The 16954-nt window shown below is 50.1% G+C and overlaps 1 protein-coding gene across 2 annotated transcripts; it reads left to right on the top strand.

Moving 5' to 3' along the window:
- Window positions 1-2057: 2057 nt before the first annotated feature.
- Grm6 (glutamate metabotropic receptor 6) lies at window positions 2058-16936 on the top strand. Of its 2 annotated transcripts, none has more exons than XM_034504839.2 (11): window positions 2058-2385; window positions 2507-3189; window positions 4800-5016; window positions 5582-5717; window positions 7098-7267; window positions 8485-8625; window positions 8728-8928; window positions 9986-10131; window positions 10224-10847; window positions 13567-13878; window positions 15211-16936. In XM_034504839.2, the coding sequence occupies exons 2-11, from the start codon at window positions 2704-2706 to the stop codon at window positions 15406-15408; spliced, it is 2631 nt and encodes an 876-aa protein (XP_034360730.1). In that variant the 5' UTR covers window positions 2058-2385; window positions 2507-2703; the 3' UTR covers window positions 15409-16936. The 2 variants fall into 2 exon arrangements, with proteins under 2 accessions (XP_034360730.1, XP_076793016.1); XM_076936901.1 differs by having other exon boundaries at window positions 2059-2385; window positions 7113-7267.
- Window positions 16937-16954: the final 18 nt, after the last annotated feature.

Below are 16954 nucleotides of genomic sequence, written 5' to 3'. Positions count from 1 at the left end.
TTTGAATACAAATGGAAAAGAAGAAAGCTGGCAGGGGGGGGGGGTGCACCAGAACTCATCTCTCTTTTTTTACTGGCTGTGGACACAATGTGATTGGCAGCTTCATACTCTTCCCAGCAAACCTTGCTGTCATGAATGACTGTGTTCCCTCAAGCTGTGAGCCAGAATACCCCTTCGCTTGTATCACTTGTTTTTGTCAGGCATTTTGTCATAGCAATGAAAAACATAACCAATATGGAATTACTTAGTTACACATGCTCCACACTGGTCCATGAAGGACACTGAGGCCTAGGTGGGCATCCACAAATGCAGACACCATGCTTTTCAACATCCTTGTGCTAGAGACCATGAGGGATGCTCCAACTCTCCTGCCTACATGTTCTCTGAAAGTGAGAAGGTGGACAGTTCACAGCACTCCTAGTTTAGAGGGCAGAAGCTTTGACACCACCCATTCATTAAACTCTCAAAGATATAGTCTTAAGTTAATTCTATATGGAAAACCATCTGATCGTTAAATGCCCCCACTAAAAGCTGGCTTCCATCAGAGGAGTGAACTGCTCTGGGTATGACGAGAGAAATCAGAGAATGGTAGTATGTTTCTGCTGCTTGCTTTCTCCACTAGCCATGCCCAGATCTCTGCTGCCACCCTAATCCACCCTGACTAATGGAGCCCAAGCTGGCTCAGGCCCTGAGTCCACTAATCCCTGGAGGCTGGGGCTCAGCAACTGTCTCCAAGATGCCTTTGCTGTCCAGCATCAGAGAGCTCAATCCTATCCTCTGCTGGCAGTGATGGGAAAGTATCTTCGGGCGGAACAGCTTCATAGTGGGAATCAGCTCCCGAGAGCTAGGAAGCTTTCAGAAATGACCTGGAGGACAGCTGAGGGCTCCTGACCCAGATGGGAGCTGCAGAGTAAACTAACCCCATCTTTCTCCCCACCAAACCATCGGGTGGGCTGGTGTTTCACACCACTCTGAAATGCAAATCTAGTTGCTGGCAAAGGCCAGCTGCATGGCCTTAAACTGCCAATCACTTGCTGAGGTGTCTATTTCCCTGTCTGCAGATGGAGAGACTCTCTCAAGGCTTCTGTGTGTTTGCTGATGCTGAGGGTCTGCTCAGCAGTTTCCAGCCTTACCAAGCCTTCTCACACCTGTCCTTCAGACTCACTGTGCTGGCACACTCTGCCTGGCTCAGTTTCTATCATCTGCCACTTATGGGTTTGCCCCAGAGAAAGTTGGGGTGGCCCTTACTCAACTGCATTAAAAAGAACTGCCAGGCTCTCATAAGATGGCTCAGTTGGTAAAAGTGTTTGCTGCGCAGAAAGAAGGAGAAGAGAGAGAAGGGGTGGAGGGAGGGAGAGACCAAAATGTCTGGATTATGTAGAAAAGAACCCCTGGACTGAAAAGCTCAGGCCTAGGGTCGGGAAGGGACTGAGGGATGCTGGGAGAACCTGGAAGTCAAGTCTGCTTTGATATGCAAAATGTGCACCTAGTCCCGGTCCAGAAACCAAACAGGAGAGAACTAACTCTAGCGTGCAAGTGCATGTGCCACATATCACATGTGCACACACACACACACTCATGCGCACACACATGATAAATAAATACATATACAAATATCTTAAAAGGGAAAAGGTTCTAGTGGTCAGGACAGAGAATGAGAATGATGGGAAGACAAGAGAGTCGGAGAACATAGGGAGCAGGGTAGGGAGACAATTAGAGTGGAAAAAGGCATGTTTGGAAAACTTCTAGGTAGGTACAGAAATGCAGAACACAGTGAGACGGAAAAGAACAGCGTCAGAGCGTCTGCAACCCTCTTGTCAGGTCAGGGTGTTCTAGAGACACTCGTGTGCTCTCTCCCTGAAGCCTGATGCAGCCACAGAGGAAGCTTGCCTCCCGGTCAGAGATTACAGTTTCACAACTGGTCAGACTACCTTGCAGGAGAGACTAGATGCCAAGACTAGAACCATTTGGCTATGAATGTCCTTTTCTGTTTAAACCTAAGTCTCTGAAGACCAACCTGAGGCGGGGGGGGGGGGGGGGGGGGGGGGGCTGGGTCCCTGGACCTCTTCGTTCCTCTTTTCAGTGTGGCCAGACACATTGTGTAAATCTCTTATCTCCAGCTTTCACTATTATCTCTTTAATTGGCGTATTTAGGATGAGTGGCCACGCTTATTGGTGTTGCTGGATCAGACGCAATTTAAAGACAGTCTAGGGGAGAAACAAACCTAGGGAGCCAGAGAAGCAGAGCCCTTCCGCCACTCTCAAGCTCTGGAGGGGGTCTCTGCCCTCACCCTCATCCCTCCCCAGAATCCTTAAATCCTCTAGGCTGAAGCTCTGATTTTACAGCTGTCACAGACTCGTCCTATTAGCCAGAGGTTGGCTCAGGTAAGCACCCCTGGGGAAGTAGCCAGAGTACGTTGGTCCAGGGGAAGAGGTGCCCAGAACTGTCGGGGAAAGGAGTGGGACCGGAGGGGTAGTGAGGACCATCAATAGGGGACCTTTTCAGGGAGAATGAGAGCAACCCTCTGGAGGCCTGGGAGAGGCTGCTGAGTTGCCGGCGCGCGAGTCACCAAGTCACCAACTTTTCCTGCGTTCTCAGTGTCTGGCCAGATTCCTGAAGTGGCAGCTGAGCACTGGGTGGCAGCTGCGTCCGCAGCCGCTCAAGGCGACTCCGTAACTTCCTTTCCCGCAGCCCAGGAGCAAATGGGGCGGCTCCGGGTGCTGCTGCTGTGGCTAGCCTGGTGGCTGTCGCAGGCGGGCAAAGCCCACGGTGCGGGCTCGGTGCGCCTGGCGGGTGGCCTAACGCTAGGCGGCTTGTTCCCGGTGCACGCGCGGGGCGCCGCAGGGCGCGCGTGCGGGGCGCTGAAAAAGGAGCAGGGCGTGCACCGGCTGGAGGCGATGCTCTACGCTCTGGACCGCGTCAACGCCGACCCGGAGCTGTTGCCTGGCGTGCGGCTGGGCGCGCGGCTGCTCGACACCTGCTCGCGGGACACCTACGCTCTGGAGCAGGCGCTGAGCTTCGTGCAGGCGCTCATCCGAGGCCGCGGCGACGGCGAAGAGGCCAGCGTGCGCTGCCCTGGGGGCCTCCCCCCGCTGCGCGCCGCGCCTCCAGAGCGCGTGGTGGCGGTGGTGGGCGCATCGGCTAGCTCCGTGTCCATCATGGTCGCCAACGTCTTGCGCCTGTTTGCGGTGAGGGAGGGCGTCTGCCACCCGTCGTCTCTCCCAGGTGTTCGATACCTTCACTTCCTTCTGGAAAAGTCTGTTTCAATCTCTCCCGATCATCCAGATTAAAAAGCTGTTGTCCACAGAGGCAGATCAATTTTCCCAGCCTGGCTGGTCTGGCATCTTTGTGTGAAGGGTTCCCCCTTCCCCGGAAGTCTGTGTCCCGAACCGGGTTGGCTAAGGTCAAATTGGACCCATTCCTCACTTCTGACACCTTCTGCAATCTTGCAAGGTGCTCCTGCCCATGAACACCCGTAGGTGATAAAGACATTTAGATTTCACGGGAACTAGACCCTTCTTTAGAAGTCCTTGAAAGTGGCCCAGAGCTACCCAAGGGAGCAAAGAGTACTGAGGGTTTCTCTCTCTCTCTCTCTCTCTCTCTCTCTCTCTCTCTCTCTCTCTCTCTCTCTCTCCATTTAAATTTCATTTCAAAATGCTTGCCTTTAACCCCTTCTGGTGCGGGGTTGTGGGCTCTTAAAGACTTCAAGAACTCCCTCCCCTTTTCTATACAGCTTATCAACAAAGCTCTGCATCTTCTTCATCACAAAGGGCATTGTGTTCTTTGTAGTCTGGACACCTCAGGATCCAGGGATTGGAGTGCCTCTGGAGAGGGCATCTCTATAGCAGCTAGAAGGCCTTTCTCTGCCTTCTTTCCTCTGGTTTTTGCTTTCTTGTTTATCTCCACTCCATCTGTCTCTCTGACCCTCTCTAGTTAAGCCTCACCCCTCCGCCAGCTCTCCCCCCACCCCTTGCTCCCACTTTTCTATTCTCCCACTCCCCTTCCCTGTAGCTGTACTGCTGCCACACTCAACACGTTCTTGAACAGCCCCAGCCCATCCCCCCACCCCCTACTCGCTTCCTAAGACTTCCAGGCCGCACCTTGGGCTGTCTGCTTGTCCCTGTTTACCTCCTGAAGGGCCACATCTGCTATCTGTTTTAATGCAGATCTACTTCCTGGCGAAGTGCTCAGCCTCCTTTTCCCGTTCTCTCAGCTGTATTTCCCACCCCCACCCTAGGTCCCACTTCCTTGTAGTCTGTGGTTTAGTCCTATAATCCCGCTGTTAATCTATCTAATGGTCATAGAGCAAACCTAGTTTTGATCAAGCCTTTCCACTGGACTGTGTAGCTTGATTCTCCAGCTCTAATCTGCTCTGATCCCAGCAGGGAGCTGCCGTTTGACAAAGACCGGCTCTCCCTCTGGGACCTAGGGCCAACAGAGCACCCTTTCCCCTAGACCAGGGCAGACTTTCCCTAAGCTCCAGGATCCTCTTCATCCTGTAGCCTTTGCAACTCTCAGTGGTAACCCTGCTCTGAGCCCATCCAACCTTTCCGTCACCAGATGCTCTCACAGATAGCCCACTAGCTCCATACACTTAGCATTTGTGTGTGGCCCTTCCATCTGGCCTCTAACTCTCCCCCTCAGACCTGCCATCCTTCATCTGAGTCACAGGTCCCTATTGTCCCCGCAAAGCTATTGCCAACTTGTCTGTGACCTATCCATGTCCTGAGTCCCCAATGCCACCCTGGTTTTTTGGACTCTGCAGCCACAGCCTAGCTATCTGTCCTTCCTGCTTCAGATACCTCAGATCAGCTATGCCTCCACAGCCCCAGAGCTCAGTGACTCCACACGCTATGACTTCTTCTCCCGAGTGGTGCCTCCTGACTCCTACCAGGCCCAGGCCATGGTGGACATTGTGCGGGCACTGGGATGGAATTATGTGTCTACACTGGCCTCTGAGGGCAACTATGGCGAGAGCGGGGTTGAGGCCTTTGTGCAGATCTCCCGTGAGGCTGGTGAGTTGGGAGCTGGCACTGGGTTTCCAGGCAACAGTCAACTAACAAAGGGGAGAGCCAGGAGCCATAGGATGGGATATAGGCGGAGGGAGGGCAGTCTCTGTGGCCAGGCGGGATAGTGCAACAAGAGGGTGAGGTCCCTTTAAGGCTGTGCTGTATTCCTCACGTTGCGACCTTTTAATGCAGTTCCTCATGTTGTAGTGACCTCAACCATTAAATTATTTTTTGTTGCTACTTTATAACTGTAATTCTGCTATTGTTATGAATTGTAATGTAAATATCTGTGTTTTCTAATGGTTTCAGGTGACCCCTATGGAAGGGTTGTTCAATCCCCAAGGGGGTCATGACCCACATGTTGAGAACTGTTACTTTAAGGGATCCAGGTCATGCTTATGGTCTGCTTGGTAGGGTCCAGACAAGCTCTCTACCCTTCAAACTCCACAATTCAGCCCTACACAAGGTTTAAGTCACATACTTGTAGCATGTAGTCACAGAAGCAGCAGGCAGGTGAGTATGTGAGAGGGTAGCTGAGACAAGGGTTGACTTTGGTATCCTTGCCATCCAGGAGGCGTCTGCATTGCCCAATCAATAAAGATTCCCAGGGAGCCAAAGCCAGGAGAATTCCACAAAGTGATCCGGAGGCTCATGGAGACACCCAACGCCCGAGGCATCATCATCTTTGCCAATGAGGATGACATCAGGTGGGACAGGTGACACACTCAGTCACCAAGTGTACTCTTTATTGCTCTTCCTAAGAGACCTTCTTCCTCACTCCCAGCCACAAGCAACTCCTCTTCTCTCCCTAAGTTCTTCCTGTTGCCATCTGGAGCCTTCTGTTCTGGGAATGAGACTAGCTTCACTGGCTGAAGATGCTGCAGGCCTGGCCTAGGGAATACAGGAAAACATGGCTGTTTTTATTGTTCACTGTGGGAGAGGGAACTGGTAGACAGACCCAAGAGCAGAAAACATACCACGAGGGACACTGCCCCAGGAAACCCTGAGACCTACATTATCTTAAGCCAGACGAGGCTCTTTTCCAGCCTAGGAAGTTGGGCGTGACACTGGTGGAGGAATTTGTGGAGGGAATGGCTTCTGAGTGCCCCTGACGTTCCCCAAAGGAGCTCTCTGCATTAATTCATTGTTCTTTACTATAATAAAATAGCCAAGTCAGGGTAACTTTTTAGGAAAAGACATATTTTTAACATAAACTTTTGGAGGTTGAAAGTCCAGGCAGCATGACACCAGCTCTGCTGAGGGCCTAGCTTGCATCACATTTTGACAAATGATATCATGGAAGGAGGGAGTAGAAGAAGGAGAAAATGCACGGTGAGAGGGAACATCAGAAAGAAGAGGGACAGGGTTCACTTTTATAACTATTCATGTTCACAGAATTACCTCACCTCTCCCAAGGCCAAGAGCAATGTCCCCAGTGACCCAACAATTTTTTTTTTTGAGACAGAGCCTCCCTGTGTATCCCTAAATTTGCTATGTGGACCAAGCTGGCCTCCTGAGTGCTAAGATTAAGGGCATTCAATGTCAGGACTGGCTTATAGGCTCCCAACATTTGCACTGAGGTGCAAGCTTCCACCAGATAGAAACACTCAAACAAATGCAAACTATAGTATCATCTGAGGGCCAGTGTAGAGTGGGTTAGAGTAGACAGAGGGCTGGGAAGATGGCTCAGCCAGTACAATGCCTGCTACACAAGCATGAAGACCTGAGCTCAACCCCAGAAGCATGCTGCTTGTAATCCCAGACAGGGGAGCCAGGGATAGAAGGACCGTTGGGGCTCCTTGGCCAGCCAGCTTACTCAAATCAGAAGCTCCAGGGCATCAAAGAAATCTTGTCTGAAATAAATAAATACATGAATAATAAGTAAGGTATAGAGGTCACCTAAAGTTGACACCTGGCCATCACACACACACACACACACTCACACACACATACACTTATACACATGAAGGGCAGAGCCCTGATAAACAGGGATGTGATGTTTGATGTGGAGAAGGATGTAGGGATGCAGGATGGGAGGTGGCTAAGACCAAACTGGAGGACGATCTTAGGTTGTAATTCACTTCTAGCTCTGTTCCTATTAGGAGGGTCTTGGAGGCAGCACGCCAGGCCAACCTGACTGGCCACTTCCTGTGGGTTGGCTCAGACAGCTGGGGATCCAAGATCTCTCCCATCTTGAACCTAGAGGAAGAGGCTGTGGGGGCTATTACCATCTTGCCCAAAAGGGCTTCAATCGATGGTAAGTCCCCCGCCCCACTCATCTTCCCAATGCTTCTTCTTTGGGATGTTCATTTCCACTTTTGTCTAACAGGTACCACTCTCTTCCAGGAGTCCCACCGGCTGTGTAACTCTGAGATTCTGTAGTCTCATCCCAGCAAGCAGTGTTTGAATGAGGCATATGAGGGAACACTCAGCTCAGAGTCCAGAGCAAAGAGCCCCTAGTGTTTTGCTGTTGTTTTAAAATTCAGTGCACGTAGTTTTGGTTGTACCAAAGGTGATTTAAGTGGGAAAATTGGCAGGAGAGAAACCAAGGTCATGGAATAGACTATCCTGATCCTAGTGATGAAGTGAGGCACCTTACCTTGTCTGTCTCCCTGCCAGCTCTATGTTCAGCTGGGAGCACTACGAAGAATCCATCAGTGAGGGTTCACTTTGTGAGGGTCTTTCCTGTTTCTCTGAAAAGGGAACTGAAACTGAAGCCTTGATGGCATGCTTCAGGGACCCAGCAGAGCATGCACTTGGCCTCCCACAGGCTTCCAGCTTTTGTGGGGTGCCCACCTTCACACCCTTTTACCTAGAATGCTAAAGAATTGTCAAGTGGACAAGCTGGTCTGAGAAGAGTGTTCGCAGTCAAGGCATTTCATTTGAAGGGATCTGGAAGTGGGTGGTGCCAGTGTGGAGCAATGAGCCAATGGTGTTCTCAGAGCCTTGGATTCTAGTTAGATTTCTTCCTAAAGCTTTTTTTTCATATTCACAAGATGGATAGTGAAGCCTTGTCCACTACACAGCCATAGCAGCACCTAACCATGACTTAAAGGGCAGTAAAAAATTCTTCAAGGATGCAAATAGTGTGCCAAAACCGACATGTACCTCCCTGCCCCCCCCCCCCCCGTTTTCCATTTTCGTGTGTGTGTGTGTGTGTGTGTGTGTGTGTGTGTGTGTGCGCTATACATGATGAAAGTATATGTGAGTGCATGTAGAGGCCTGAGGTTGATTCAGGAATCATCCTCAATTCTTTCCCCACCTTATTCACTGAGGCAGGGTCTCTGGGTCCAACACAGAGACAACCCATATGGCTAGTCTTGCTAGTCAGCTTGCTCTGGTGGACTCCCGTCTCCGCCTTCAGAATCCAGATCTTGGTCACAGGGCCACTTCTGGATACACAGTGGGCCAGTGACCAAAGGACATGAGAGAAGCACACCTGGGCCAGATGGTCACCACCCTCCTACCTCTTAGGATTTGACCAATACTTCATGACTCGTTCCCTGGAGAACAACCGCAGAAACATCTGGTTTGCCGAGTTCTGGGAAGAGAATTTTAACTGCAAACTAATCAGCTCAGGCGGCCAGTCAGATGATTCCACTCGGAAATGTACAGGTGAGCACTAACCAGGATGGGGAAGGTGACGGCGGAGAGGGTGGGGAGTTCAGGTTTGGTGTCTAGGGGCCAGGCACACTTCCTCTGGGCCTCCTGGGACAGGTGAGGAACGCATCGGCCAGGACTCCACCTATGAACAGGAGGGAAAGGTGCAGTTCGTGATAGATGCTGTGTATGCCATCGCTCACGCTCTGCACAGCATGCACCAAGCACTCTGCCCAGGCCACACAGGTCTTTGCCCAGCCATGGAGCCTACCGATGGCCGGACACTGCTGCACTACATCCGAGCAGTCCGCTTTAATGGTGAGTGGGTGCCTGGACCCACAGGGTGGGAAAGCCAGTTTCCATGGATTGATTGATAGCCAATTAGTGGGAAAAGGGACAAGATGGAGGAGAACACACCAAGACTGGTCCCTGGAGATCTGAGCCGAGTGTAGGCCTCTACTTTTTCAACCCTCCAGGGGCTTCACCTTTAGAGCCAATTTTCAAAATTCGATGTTGAGGAACTGCTCTTTGATCCATCTATCTGGACTCCACAAGTCACATAGAACTTCCTGTCTACTGCAGGTAGCTGTTAAAAGATCGAGGCTCTGTGGTAGGCCAGGGGCCTAGTACAGACCCCTGGAAGCACCCTGTTGTGGATACACAGCCTACTCTGAGTCACAGGCTTCCAAATGTAGCCCCAGCTAGGCTCTGAGCTGCTGGATCAAAAGGCATGGGTCTGACATGTTCCCTGCACCAACAGAAGCTGGGTAAAGTCCAGGCTCTAAGGAATGTATCTGAACAGACCCAAAGAAATGTGTATGTGGCTTGTAGGAATGGTGCTTATTATATTCAGTTACTATTCTGCATAAAACTATACAGTCTGTACCAGGTTTTTGGGATGCCTGCTATTTTGAGACTTGTGTATATGTGTACACCTTCGGTGCACAGCTATGGAGTTACATCAGGTGTCGTTCTCTATCACTCCCCACCACCTTATTACTTTGAGGCAGGGCCTCTCACTAAAACTGGAGCTAGGCTAGGGTCCAGCAAGACTCAGCGGTCCTCCTGTCTCTGCCCCTGAGCACTGGGAGAGAGTGCTATGATCTGAACTCAGGTGCCCATGCTTGAGTAGCAAGGGCTGTTACCCCACTGAGCTCCGAGGAAGAGGCATGCTTTGTCCCATGTCCTTTTCATGGCTGTGAGGCGGCATTTATCCCCTGCCCTGAAGCTATATCCATTGCTAATGAGTGATGCTGAGTATCCTGCCAGGAGTCTGTCTAGTTCTTCTTTTATCCTGGCTGGTCTTTGAGACTTCCCAGGAAGATGGCTTTTGGGGCTGGAAAAGCAGCCTGGGATGACTGGCCTCTCCCTGTAGGTAGCGCAGGAACCCCAGTGATGTTCAATGAGAATGGAGATGCCCCCGGGCGCTATGACATCTTCCAGTACCAGGCAACCAATGGAAGTGCCAGCAGTGGCGGGTACCAGGCTGTGGGCCAATGGGCAGAGGCCCTTAGACTGGATGTAAGTGGCATGGACCTTGCTGCAGGTGAAGGTAAAGGGCTCTGAACTCCTGATGGCAGAGGTCACCAGCCTGTGTTTTTTATCTGTCCCAGATGGAAGCTCTACAGTGGTCAGGGGACCCCCATGAGGTGCCCTCTTCTCAATGCAGCCTCCCCTGTGGGCCTGGTGAACGGAAAAAGATGGTGAAGGGTGTCCCCTGCTGTTGGCACTGTGAAGCCTGCGACGGGTACCGCTTCCAGGTGGACGAGTTCACATGTGAGGCCTGTCCAGGACACATGAGACCCACACCCAACCACACTGGCTGTCGTCCCACACCCGTGGTGCGCCTGACTTGGTCCTCTCCATGGGCTGCTCTGCCCCTCCTCCTGGCTGTCCTGGGCATCATGGCCACCACCACCATTATAGCCACCTTCATGCGACACAATGACACTCCCATAGTCCGCGCCTCTGGCCGTGAGCTAAGCTATGTGCTGCTCACTGGCATCTTTCTGATCTATGCCATCACCTTCCTCATGGTAGCCGAGCCTTGTGCAGCTGTCTGTGCTTCCCGAAGACTCTTGCTTGGCTTGGGCACCACGCTCAGCTACTCAGCCCTGCTCACCAAGACCAACCGCATCTACCGCATCTTTGAGCAAGGGAAGCGCTCTGTCACACCGCCACCCTTCATCAGCCCCACGTCTCAACTAGTCATCACCTTTGGCCTTACCTCGCTGCAGGTGGGTCCCCAGATTCCCCAGTAACATGGTGAGTGCATAAAGGGTGCATAAAGTCCCTCATCTTAAAGCTCAGAGAACAAGAGACCAGGGCTGCAGTTCACTCAGCAGAGGGCTTTCTTAACATGCAAAACCCCTAGGTCTGATTCCCCCAGTGCAGCATAAACCCAGCATGGTGATACAAACCTGTTATACCAGCACTCAGGATGCAGAAGTAGGAGGATCAGAAGTTCAAAGCCATCCTTGGCACATAGCAATTTTCGGGCCAGTTATGGTAGCACAAACCTTTAAATGCAGCACTTGAAAGATAGAGCACACTGTGGCATACATAGAGAGGGTTCTAGGCCAGCCTGAACTACACTGTGAGACCTTGTCTTTTTTATATTTTTTAAAAGTCTTCAAAGAAGAGACTTTATAGAATCAACTTTTCCCGTTTTGGATCCTGTGTTTACAAATCAAAAGGATAGGTCAAACATGGTGGTCCATGTCTTTAATCCCGGCACTTGGGAGGCAGAAGCAGGAGGATCTCTATGAGATTGAGGCTAGCCAGGATGACACAGTGAGACTGTTGAAATAACCAGCAGAACAATGCACCCTCTTTTTCTTCAGAATTGAGAGCAATTCATGTTTAAACCACGGTATCCATTGCTGAGTCTGTAGAGGAAACTGAGCCCCCACCTGTCTGATCATGCATCTATCTGCTTCAGTTAATCAAGCTCTCCCACAGCCTGACTTGCACGTATCCCAGCGGCCACTGTTACCCCATGCGGGTTCTCCTTAGATGTTACTATCACAGTGTTGGACAGACTCCATAGGCTGGATGTTTTCTATAGAGAGAGAACTAAGAGGTGAATGACGTGATGAAGGTCTGTGGTGGCTGGTGTGACTGTGTGTACCCAGCCATGCTCTCTGGATGCTGGTACAGCCTGGCCCATGTTGACAAGGCACATTCTCCTGGGCAGATGAGTCCCCTCTTCCTTCCTGGCTTTGTATCCCCATGTTCACTTCCCTTGGCATGGGTCCATGCAATGGGTTCTCTGTGCTTAGAAGATGCTAGATCTTTCTTCAGATACCATGCCCTGAGCATCTTGAGAAGGTGCTCTGAGACTCCCATTACTCACCGGTTGGAGATGCTTACAGGAGATTCTGGCTCCCCTAACTCCTTGAGACTCATCTGTCTTGCCTCATAAATTTGGACTCCTCACACCTTCAGCTCTTCTAGATGTTTCTATCAATGGATTTGTAGTGGTATTTCATTGCCTTTTTTTTTTTTTTTTTTTTTTTTTTTTTTGAGATAGAGTTTATGAAGCCCTGTGGGCCTGAAACTCACCCTGTAGACCAGGCTGGCCTGAAACCCATAGAGAGCTACCTGCTTCTGCCTCTGAAGTGTTTTGAGTGACTTTTCCCCCACTCTAAGAGAAGCTTCCAATGTTACTGGGCTGGTCAGATGGGGTGGGTTTATTTTATTAGGCCCTAGTTCCGGGAGCTGCTACCACAGTGTTCCTTCTCAGTGGACAAATTAGCATAAGGGTCCTGCTCTAGTTTCTCTTCTGTTGCTGTGAGAAACGCCATGACTAAAAGTGATTTCATCAGTGCTTCTTGGTCATAGTACATCATTGAGTGAAGTCAATGCAGGAACCATGGAAGGATGCTGCTTACGGGCTGGCTACCAAGCAAGCATTCAGCTCTTTTCTTAGAGGGTACGGCCCACAGCAGGCTGGCCCTTCTACAGCAATCAGCAGTCAAAAAAAAAAATGTCCCCACAGAATGCCAACAGGCCAATCTGATGGAGGCAACTCTTCAATTGAGATCCCCCTTTTTTAGAGGACACAACACTGGATAGCTAGCTAGATTTCAGCCCCACCTATGCATTCATCTGGCACTCATGCACAGAGAACAGCCAAAACTAACTCATGGGTCAGCTCCTTCAGGGTCCCACCTTTATGTAGACATCTTGATTCCTATTCCCCAGTCCTTTGGCTTAGGGTCTGTCTGTTATCACTAGGAAGTAGCTGAAACTTCATCTTCTCTCTCTTAGGGCCTGGGCGTTAGCCTCAGTTCACATTCCTACTACTCTTGGTTGTTTCTCTGGCCTATGATGTGGGTATATTTGCTTCATTACACATTTACCCATAAGCTTATGGCATCCTGTTCACAGTTCCCTAGCTTTGGAGAGGGAGGGGGGTCCCTAGAAACCAGCCTTGCTGTGTTGCTAGCTGTGTACAAGACAGTGCTATCAAGCCTGGCTTGGGTGTGAGGAGAGGACAGCCTTTCAGGGACTGGTCCTTACTGGTGGCACCTGAATTAGCTGTTTCCCTAAGACACCACCATGTCCTCATAACAGATTATGTGGGTTCTCCATTCTGCATATGGAGAAACCGAGGCTGAGGAGGAGGATCTAGAACCTTGAAGGTGCTCAGGGGCATGACATTGCTGTTAAAAGTTCAGTTCCGGCTGGTCCGGTTTCTGCTTACCCATCCAGCCCTGATGTGGTTGGTCCACATGTGCATCGAGCACATCTGTCCTCGTACCCACCCCATCACAAGTCAGAACACACCTCTGGATGATCCCACTTCACGGAGCATATTTTAAGACTGAGCATCCAACGCAATAGGCCAAGAACATCACAGGGAATCTAACCTGCCAGAGACCTGGGTGAGGGGCTAGAACAGACTCGTTGGTAAAAGAGAATATATCCCTGACACTGTGTTGGTTCCCACAGGTGGTGGGAGTGATAGCGTGGTTGGGGGCCCAGCCTCCACACAGCGTGATTGACTACGAGGAGCAGAGGACGGTGGACCCTGAGCAGGCCAGGGGTGTGCTCAAGTGTGACATGTCTGATCTGTCCCTCATTGGCTGCCTGGGCTACAGTCTCCTGCTCATGGTCACGTGCACGGTGTACGCCATCAAGGCCCGAGGTGTGCCTGAGACCTTCAATGAAGCCAAGCCCATTGGCTTCACCATGTACACCACCTGTATTATCTGGCTGGCTTTTGTTCCCATCTTCTTTGGCACCGCCCAGTCAGCTGAGAAGGTAACTGGGTCCTCCCCTCACTCCCTACTGAAGGTCTGGATTGTCCAGGAGCTGGGCCACCGATTCTGATGCCTCGTTGGAGTGACTGCGGGTTGACTGTACTCATTCAGTGGTCTCCCTCGGAGCCCTGGGCCTGTTTGTCCAGCCATTCTTCTTGCCCTCTGCTCACTTGATGTTCTAGTGTTTCTCCTAACTGCTCAGCCTTCATGCTTCCTCTTTCTCTTTTCATTTGATTTTGTCCTATAGTTTATGCCCCTTATTAATCTACTGACTGAGTGCTTGGCTTTCCCCAGTCACTTATTTAGGACTACAGAACATTTGTTTACCTGTGCCATCTTTTTGTGCGTTATGCACTACTTTTTGAAAGCCTTGTCTATTCCCTCATTTCTATATTTGAAAGCATGTTCATTCATTTACTCAGTAATACATTCTGGCTCTTTAGGAGTGGGACCCTTTTCCCAAGTGCTACCCTCCTCCTTTTTGGTAATTTGAAAAAGAATATGTGTGCGTGTTTGTTTGTATATATATTAGATGCATGCAGGTACCCTTGGAGACAGGGCACAGGATCACCCCTAGAACTGGGGTTACGGGTTGTTGTAAGCTGTCTAGTGTTGCCCTGAACCCATGTCCTCTACAAGAGCAGCAAGTGCTCTTGACTGCTAAACCACCTGTCCAGCCCCTTTTCCTTTTTTAAAGGAAAATGTAAAGGTTTATGGCTTCTCTCTGTGTGTTTGTGTGTGTGAGAGCATGCACGTATGTGCCACAGTCCAAACTGTGTAGATTGTAAGACAACATTTGGGAGTCCAACTCGGGTTTACAGATGATGGCAAGTGAGTGCCTTTACCACTGAGCCACCTATCAAGTCAAGACTCTCTTCCTTCTTACTAGTCTGCTCAGTCTGTGTCACTCCATCTTCCTGCCCACACCAAATCCACACTGTGCCTGGCCTTTCTGCTACTAACTTTTCCTTTGTTCTGATTTTTCATTCACTAGACTGAAGTAACTCACCTCCAGTCTATATGGTGGTAGTGGTGGTGGTGGTGTGTGTATATGTGTGTGGGGGGGAAGGAGGGAGGAAGGGAAGAGGGAAAGAGGGAGGAAGGGAAGGGGGGAAGGAGGGAGGAAGGGAGGGGGGAAGGAGGGAATATGTGTGTGGGGGGGAAGGAGGGAGTAAGGGAAGAGGGAAAGAGGGAGGAAGGGAGGGGGGGAAGGAGGGAGGAAGGGAGAGAGAAAGAGAGACAGAGGGAGAGAGAGAGAGAGAGAGAGAGAGAGAGAGAGAGAGAGAGATATTATCAGGGTCAAGTCCAGTCTTGTTCCTTCCTCTGTGCTTAGATTTACATCCAAACAACCACACTGACTGTATCCCTGAGCCTGAGCGCCTCAGTGTCCCTCGGCATGCTCTACGTGCCCAAAACCTACGTCATCCTATTCCATCCAGAGCAGAACGTGCAGAAGCGCAAGCGCAGCCTCAAGAAGGCCTCCACGGTGGCGGCCCCACCCAAAAGCGAGAACACAGATGATGCCAAATAGCAAGGTTGAGTGTGGGTGCCACAGGTTGCTCCCTGCCCTTCCTTTGCTTCTCCTGGCTTCAAAGTGAATGCTGTGAAAGATCCACAGAGACCATCAGAGACCAGGAATGTGTAAAGATCATGCCCAGCTTGGATGGGCATGCCTTCAGAAAGCTAAACCCTGATCCATGCTGGAATTGTACTTTCCTGGGCATGCCAACCTCATCATTCCGCCCTTCCTACCCACCGTAAGAAATAATTACTTCCAGGATTCTTGCTGAAGACAGACAAAACTGACGTCTTCTGGTCGGGCATTCAAAACCATGGTGAAGCCAGGGCTTGCCCAGGTTTGATAAGATTTATCTTGATCCAACACCATGACTCTAGGGGCTGGCCAGGGTGTCTGTCAGAAAGTGAAAGCCCCAATATGAAATCCAGGATTAAAGCTGAGGGGGTGCAGTTGCCACAGTGGGAAACTTGGGAGTAGAGGTCTGTATTTGGGGAAATATCATTTTCCTGAGCAGAGGCTGTACAAGGGCTCTGGAAACCGAGTGTAAACCTGCATCAGAGATTGGGGCAATAAGGGAACTGGGGCAGGCGTCTATGAGGTGGCTTCCCCTGTGGTCTTTTCCTCAGGGTCATCCAAAAGACTTGGTAGGTTTTCTTTGCTGTATATGTTTCCATAAATTGCTCCAACCTGAAGAAATGCCAAAACATTAGTGTGGGTAAGGGATGATAACGTCTAGCTGGGCTTCGGTCCATGAATTGTCTTGTTTCTGCACTTAGGAGTCATCATCCAGGGTAAGGGTCTCACTATGTAACTCTGGCTGTTCTGGAACTCACTATGTAGAGCAGGCTGGCCAAGAATTCACAGAGATCTGTTGGCCTCTGTCTCCCAAGTGCTGGGATCAAAGGTGTGTATCACTATACTCAGCTTAATGTTTAATTATTAGGATGAGAATAAAAGCTCCCCCACATATACTCTTGGAGTACCCACCTAAACGGTGGGTGTGAGGCATATGGAGGAAGTTATTGGAATACCATGCATGGGCTTTATTTTTTACTTTTTTTTTTTAAAAAATAGAGCTGTTTTTTAGTTAGAAAATTTTTCTTTCCTTGTTTTTCTTTTAATGTATTGACTTTAATGCTTTAATTTATTGTGGATTCTCCAGTATTTAAGGTAGAGTTAATTTTTGAAAGTGAGCTGCACTTTAATGGACAGATGCTCCTAGCTATAACAAGTTTTGACCTTGAGATATAATACTTTATCATTGTAAAGACAGCAGGCTTCTCTTTAGAATATTTGTGCTGTTTAGCCGGTCCTCACTTAATGTGTTTCCAGTGTCCCATAATGCAAAGCACAGCTCAGGCATTTACTGCTGAGTGCATTCTGATGCTCCTTGCTGAGGCTTCTGTACTATTTGAATCCTCAAACGTGTGAAAAGTGAGAAAGCATTGTCTATGCGACTGTTTTCGTGGTGTTTTTCTCCTCTGTGATCTTTTCTAGAGTTGGTGAGCCACAGTCTGAATAAAGGTTTTCTTGCACTTACTGTTTTCTTTGTGTTTCT

Source organism: Arvicanthis niloticus, chromosome 6 (assembly GCF_011762505.2).
Source record: "Arvicanthis niloticus isolate mArvNil1 chromosome 6, mArvNil1.pat.X, whole genome shotgun sequence".
Lineage (NCBI taxonomy): Eukaryota > Metazoa > Chordata > Mammalia > Rodentia > Muridae > Arvicanthis > Arvicanthis niloticus.
Note: the sequence above shows the minus strand (reverse complement) of the source record. Positions and strands in the feature narration are given on the sequence as shown.

Excerpts from the sequence above, each read along its gene's own strand:
- Grm6 (XM_034504839.2), top strand. The coding sequence starts at position 2,704 with ATGGGGCGGCTCCGGGTGCTGCTGCTGTGGCTAGCCTGGTGGCTGTCG. Across the intron at positions 7,268-8,484 it reads CAAAAGGGCTTCAATCGATG|GATTTGACCAATACTTCATG; the intron begins GTAAGTCCCCCG and ends CCTACCTCTTAG. Across the intron at positions 13,879-15,210 it reads CCGCCCAGTCAGCTGAGAAG|ATTTACATCCAAACAACCAC; the intron begins GTAACTGGGTCC and ends CTCTGTGCTTAG.